Below are 6,710 nucleotides of genomic sequence, written 5' to 3' on the forward strand. Positions count from 1 at the left end.
TTGTAGGAGTTAGTTTAAGTATTTTTATAACACCTTTCTTTATGATAGTCATCCCAAGAAGCCTCAAGTTTAAGGATACTTACGAGAAATCTATCCATTCAAATGTAAGGCAAAACACAAGCTTATAGGTCCCCAAAACACAAGCTTATAGGTCCCCAAATTGAAAAAAAATCAAAGATATACTAATAAGTATATCCTTCATTCAAAGATTGAATTTTCATTTTAAGGGGGGGAAATATATTGTCAAGAACATGTAAGAAACATGTTCAATTACAATTTCAATGGCAAATTTTCTTTAGAATTACATACTCAATGGTGATTTTTCTTTACACCATGATAAACAATTTTGCAAAAAGTCGAGTATTATACTCACTAAGCAAAGCCTTGAAGTGTTTTCCTTGCATTTGCCATGATTCACTATTTACTAATTAAGCATTGCTTTTACAAAAAGTACTAGATGGCAAGTATATTGTCCTATGTTTTAAGGTTCTCAAAACGACTTAATCTACACCATGATTAATTTGTTTATAAATATTTACAATTTTGGATCCTTTTCATGATGTAAAGTCAAGATTAATACAATACTTACTATGCATGGGGAGTGTGCATTATATGTTAGGAGTCTTCCCCAAAGATTTTTAGTTGTTTTGGAGTTTATATACAAGTGCCCGCGAGAGTATCTCATGATAAGGATTTACAAAACGAGTATCTCTAAGAGCTCTCTATGTAGTAAGGATAGGATTTGCTTTTACATAATGTATCCATACGGGTACGATTATAGTGGTTTGGAAGCATGAGTCTTTACGAGTTTTTTTAAAGCAATTGAGACTAAAATACAGAAAGAACTCGTAACAAACGCTTTGGCATATGATGCATTTGTCCCATTCATTTCTACTTATGAGTTGGTAATCCATGCAAAATTTTCAGTGTTTCAGTTGGCATTGGTTCATTTGTACTAGCAATTTGTTTGCATTGCCACAAGAAGACACACGCACATCTCCAATCCACAAATAATAGGAGCTCACAGACAGCAACAGAGGTGTATAAAACAGTTGAATCGCTTCACTACAGTTTAGCTGTTACAAGGCAAAATGGCGAGTGCATTAACTGATCGAAAGGATATTATGCATGCTCATTTTGTGAAGAACGTACATAGGTTTTCGTTACCGGAAGCACAAACATCATGATAATACGTAATCTGAACGGGCGCAGCTTCCTTAGCCACTGACAATTGTTGCGGTGCGTTCGACAAGCTCCAAAATTTTGTCAGTTGCTGCTGCTTTTCTGGTGGGAACTCCGTCCAATCTAAGGCTTGCAGCTAAAGCCGTGCTCGCCAAGCTCTTGTGGATTGATGAGGGGAAAAAAACCAGTACAGGAGCAAAGGTGAAGGCAAAATTCGTCGTTGATTTGGTTTGGTGTGTGGAGCTTCTGCATCCTTGGTGAGAAGAGAAGGGGTGACACGGCGACGGACCAATATATATTAGAAGCTGCAACATGAGAGTAAGTATGAGCGTTGATCTGCGACGGTCGGGACGGCGTGCGAGAACTTCTTGGCTACAAGGCCAAGCGGTGGCAAATTGCGTAAGTTTTTCAAAGGTGGAAGAGATTGCTATAGAGATTGCGTAACAGAGAGAGAGAGAGAGAGATGGAAGTGAGCAACGGATGTACAGAACGAGAGAGTTTTACAAGGAGTAAGCTCTCTCGATGTCGAAGGAGGGGGGATCAAACTCTCTCGACGATGATCTGAGCGCCATGCTTGGGCTTAAGAGTGAGCATGGTGACAGGAGCATGGCGGTAGCCCGGAGCAACGCTGAAGCGGTAGCGCATGAGGATCATGGCGAGAACGATCTTAGCTTCCATGAGGGCGAAGCTCTGGCCGACGCAGTTGCGGGGGCCAAAGGCGAAAGGCATGAAGGCGAGGGGGTGCTTGCAAGCCTTGGCGACGCCATGCTCGAAGCGCTGCGGCTTGAATTGGTGAGCGTCGTCGCCCCAGAGTTCCGGATCGAGATGGATGGCCAGCACCGGAATCCACACCGATGAATCCTTGGGGATGAAGAGATCTCCGAGCTTCATGTCTGTGAGAGCATATCTCGTGATCACAATCGCTGGCGGATACAGTCGCAACGTCTCGTTCAAGATCATCCCCAGCTGCAATAATCCAACATCCACACAACGATTTTTCTCATCAAACAGTAATTTCAGCTTTGAATCCGATCGCTACCACCCACAACAACAATCGCGATCTCTCGGATCACATCAATCGCCACTCGCATTACGTTCTTGAACTCCACTCGCTACCGCGTGCTTCCTCGCAACCGAAACAAAGCTTCACCAGCAATAAGTAAAAGCCTTTGAGCATTCATGTAGCCAACAACCTAACGCTTTTGAGCATTCTGATAGCTACACGCAAACAAGACACCACAGTGCACACACAGCTTCCATGCATCCAGCAACAAGTAGCGAGAGCTTCGCGAGGTGCCACAAATTTGGAAGCTCCGTATCACTTCGATGAATCTGAGAAGTCCTCGAGTAGAGAGCTCACGGCAAGGAGGAGGTTCAGCTATATGAGCAAATGCATCACACCAATAGTAAAGCAAGAAAAACGAGCTTGCAGAGCTTCAGCCATGGCGAAATCGATCACTACAGCGAACAATCACCTTGCAGAGCTTCAGCCATGGCGACATCAATCAATACAATAACCGACAACAGCTAGCTTGCTCGCGGTTCAGCCCGAACAACAACGAGGTTGTCAAACTACAGATCATACTATCAACAGCAATGAGCTTGCAGAGCTTCAACCATGGCGACAAGCATTCACACACCCAAGAGAGCTAGCAACAACCGCCGTGATCTTCAAGAAGATGATCGAGAGATCAGATCACCGCCGATGAGCAGCTGCAGCGATGTCGGAAAGTATCAACACAGCAACAAACAAGCATCAAGATGAAACAATAGCAATCGTATAATAACAATTCCATCGACGATCAGAGATCGGAGAGCTCCAGCTATGTCGAAACGCGTCAACACAGCAAGCGAAGTCCGACAGCGAGATCGTAAACAAGCTATGGCGATTGAACGTTGGCGAGAAAGATGATCTTACGATCTTGAGCTTGTGGAGAGTGTCTGCATCCGGCAGCTGCTGTTGATCCTTCTCGCAAACCTCCAACACCTCCTCCCTCGCCCTCTCCTGCCACTCTTGGTTCGCTGCGAGCAGAAGCATTGCCCATGTCAACAGCCCTGCCGTCGTCTCATGTCCCGCGAAAAAGAACGTCTTGCACTCGTCCATCAGCTGCTGCGTGCTAAACTTTGGCTTTTGCTGCTCTGGCTTCGTCGACGTCCTCATCCCCGCCCCTTCCTCGTCCTCCCTCGCCGGATTCCCATCGCTCTCCGCCAGCATCAGCCCCAATAAGTCCTTCCCATACGACGCTATCCTCCCCACGTTCACCAGATCCCTCCTCTCTTGAATTATCTCTCGCAGTGACTTCTCCATCTCCCTCTTCAATCGCCAGATTTCCACGTTCCACGACGTTGGCAGAAACCTGCACAAGCACCCACACTTTCAAGCTTAGTGATCGCAAGATTAAAAATTCTCGCCTTTCAAGCATTGTTATGGCAACATATTAGCTATCATGGTTTGCTGTACATCCAAGCAGAAGCTTCCTGTATGTCGTCGCCCAGGGCTGCCTGCCAGTTTCTCTTAAACATCGACAGTTCGAGAAGCAATCCATCAATCCTTCCCAAAATGTTTCGCTAACGAGCATACAAGCAGTCTCAAAGGCAAACCACTTCATATCAATGAATTAATACACTGTTGCATTGCTGCGTTTACCTGCTCCCTGGAAGCCACACGAAATGAGCAAATTGCAGCGTAAGCTTCTGTAAGGTGGTGAGTAGCTCGAAAATTCTCTTCCCCTTCTCATAGCTGCTCCCAAATTCTGTGCAAGCAATAATGTCCGCCGTAAGCCTCCTTAGATGACTGCTCACTTCAATTTCTACTATGTTATCGCCTCCTAGCAGCTCCTCCCAGGTGCTCAAGAGCTGCTCTGTACATTTGGTCATAACTCCTGCCAAGCCCTGACCAGGCAGAACAAACATGATCAGCTAGCTTCCTTCGCTAATATTGCATTGCTCCCTTGATCGCTGAAGCCAATTCAAATAATTGTAGGACAGAGATTCGAACAGCACGACTACCTTCAGCTTCTCAAGATGAAAAGCCGGTGCGATTATCCTTCTTTGACGAGCCCACGATTCTCCATTTGCCATCACTACACCCTTTCCTAAGAAATGTTCTGTGCACCTCTGATGTATGAAAGATTTACCGTAAGTCAGCGCACATCTGGCTGAGAAAACCTCCCTGATAAGCTCAGGCTCCGTGACAACGATTCTAGGCTCGGAGGCTTCCCAAAAGACGAATCGTTTCCCTGCAAATTATATCCGCAGATTTCAGAATGCTCGGTAGGAAACAAAACGATGCGTAGCTAATGATTTTCACACTAGATGCAACCGAATGGTGTCCTGCAGAAAACGTTCGCATTAAACCATGTCACGGTTCAATATACTAGGGCAAGCTCTTTTCACGGGATGGAATAGATTGTCGGTTTTTGCATTCGTGATCCCATCGACCACCTTGGGGCGTAGCAGAGATCTAAAACGTTAATAAGATTCGGTCGAAGAATCATGCGCGAGTTAAAAGACGAAGCTTTTCTTACCGTAAGTTTTTGACCATTTTGTGTAGTAAGGCAGCATCCTCTGCAGGATGTCATGCCTGAGACAGTTCAAGTCCACTGCCAATTCATTCTCTTCGAGTTTCATTATCTCGACATAATTCCCAATCATGAAGAGCGGGCAAGGGCCTCTGACGCCCTGCTTTTCCATAGCAAGCCACAGCCACCGAGGCCGCCACCACAAGCATCTCACGACCTTGAAGGTCAAGTAGCAAGCGAGGGCGAGGCCAAAAGCGACGAGGAGAGAGGTGATGGAGGTGTTGCAGGCAGAGAATGAGGCGGAGACATCCATAAGAGGAAGGAAGGCAGGGGGAAGGACGGAGAGGTTGGCGAGAGGGATCAGGGGAGGGGGGGGGGATAATAAGAGATGGGAGCTGGGAGCAAGACAAAAGGGAGGGCAGGCGGGAAAAGGACTGTGGGTTGCCATGTGCAGCTGACAAGCATGGGGGAAAGAGAAGGACAGAGGAGGGGATCAGGAGGAGGGTGTCTCAACCCAACAACAGCAGCAGCAGCAACCCAATAACAACAACAACAACAATAACAACAACAATTCAACACTTCAGCAGCAACAACAAGCTGAAGCTCATCAGCTACAGCTCTGCAGTGTGCTCTCTCACTAGTATTGGGAAAGGCAAAAGGACACGACTCCAAGGGCAACACTCACGACGTGAGCAAGCACCCCTCCGGCAGTGCAGGTTTCCGGGGAGTGCATCATCGGAAAGACAGACAGGTGTGCGGGACAACCATGGGGCCAAAAGGCTCTGTTTCATCGGGTTGCATTGCTACCTCATGCCTGTGATTTTCAGATAATAGCTTTGCAAGCTCTCCGATCAACAGCTTTATGTAGATGCATTAATTGGGTCGAATTGGATTGCATACGGCAGGATATATATCGTTAGCATCAATCAGATCAACACAGATATTTTAGTTTATGCTCCCTAGAGGCTTAAATTATATATCTGCTCTGATTGACGCCAAAAGTTGAGTAGGAGTACCTATAGAGAATGTATAATTTAAGGGCTGACGCCAAAAGTTGAGTAGGAGGGTCAAGACTTGGCCTACGTGTGTGAAGGGCTTGAGTTCAAATCCCACCAGTGTCATTTGTGAAGAAAACCCCCACCCGGGTGCTTGGGCGGGCATCGAAATTATCGCAGCCACTTGCGCCTCGACATGTGGCAAAATTTTTCCTTTTCCCCTCGGGCAGGCAAGCACATCCCCAGTGTGTAACCGCCCTAAGGAGCAATGGAAGCTTACAAATCGATGCTCTAGAGAATAGGCTTATTACAGCCTAATTCCATGCAGGGGCAAATGGCCCATTTGAATGCTAGAAGGTGCATTTGAACGGTTCCCATGTGAGAGAAGAAGCAGGAGGTAAAATGGCGAAAGGAGCAAACAGGTGGTAGGATGAATCCATAATATTTTGGTGGATCTTTTAGGCCTCGTGGGTGCCACTTTCCTTGGATTAGGAGCCTCATCCTTGGACAAAGCATCCACCCAATCCCAGTGCAACAGCACCCTACTCTTTCTGTCCCAACACTGTAGTAGTCCTGCTCTGTAGCACCTTGCTCCTTTTGTGTCAGATTCACTGTTGTTTGAGAACTAAAGATGCGAGTGGCGGTTGAGAAACCCCTGAGCCATCGATGGAGGTCTGGAAACCTCATATGGCCCATTTTCCCTTGCATGGAAACACAACCTTAGAGTAGAGACCAATGGAGGAGGAGCTTGTCCTTAGAAGTAAGTAGTAATCAGAGTAGAGATGATAGATCAATGGATGGAGGACGACCTATAATAATTAGAGCAGAGATCGATTTGTGCTTAGCATTAGACCGGCAGTTAGAGCACAGATCGATCGAGTAGTTATCCTTAGCAGTAATTAGAGTTTAGAGTAGAGCTCTATAGAGAATAGGCAAGAGCATCGATCGATCATCAATGCAGCAGGCTTTAGCACTAATAAGAGCATGTAATGATCGGATTCTGTAGGGGCAC

The 6,710-nt window shown here is 46.3% G+C and overlaps 1 protein-coding gene across 1 annotated transcript; it reads right to left on the reverse strand.

Moving 5' to 3' along the window:
* Positions 1 to 1,066: 1,066 nt before the first annotated feature.
* Positions 1,067 to 5,324, reverse strand: LOC147905946 (cytokinin hydroxylase-like). The gene is made up of 5 exons (XM_087375774.1): positions 4,710 to 5,324; positions 4,192 to 4,421; positions 3,830 to 4,074; positions 3,101 to 3,539; positions 1,067 to 2,148 (listed from the first exon to the last, which is right to left on the reverse strand). The coding sequence occupies exons 1-5, from the start codon at positions 5,149 to 5,151 to the stop codon at positions 1,723 to 1,725; spliced, it is 1,782 nt and encodes a 593-aa protein (XP_087231900.1). The 5' UTR covers positions 5,152 to 5,324; the 3' UTR covers positions 1,067 to 1,722.
* Positions 5,325 to 6,710: the final 1,386 nt, after the last annotated feature.

This window comes from Dipteris shenzhenensis, chromosome 1 (assembly GCF_047967505.1).
Source record: "Dipteris shenzhenensis isolate YYH24624 ecotype China chromosome 1, Dip_SZ_1.0, whole genome shotgun sequence".
NCBI classification, from domain to species: Eukaryota; Viridiplantae; Streptophyta; class Polypodiopsida; order Gleicheniales; family Dipteridaceae; genus Dipteris; species Dipteris shenzhenensis.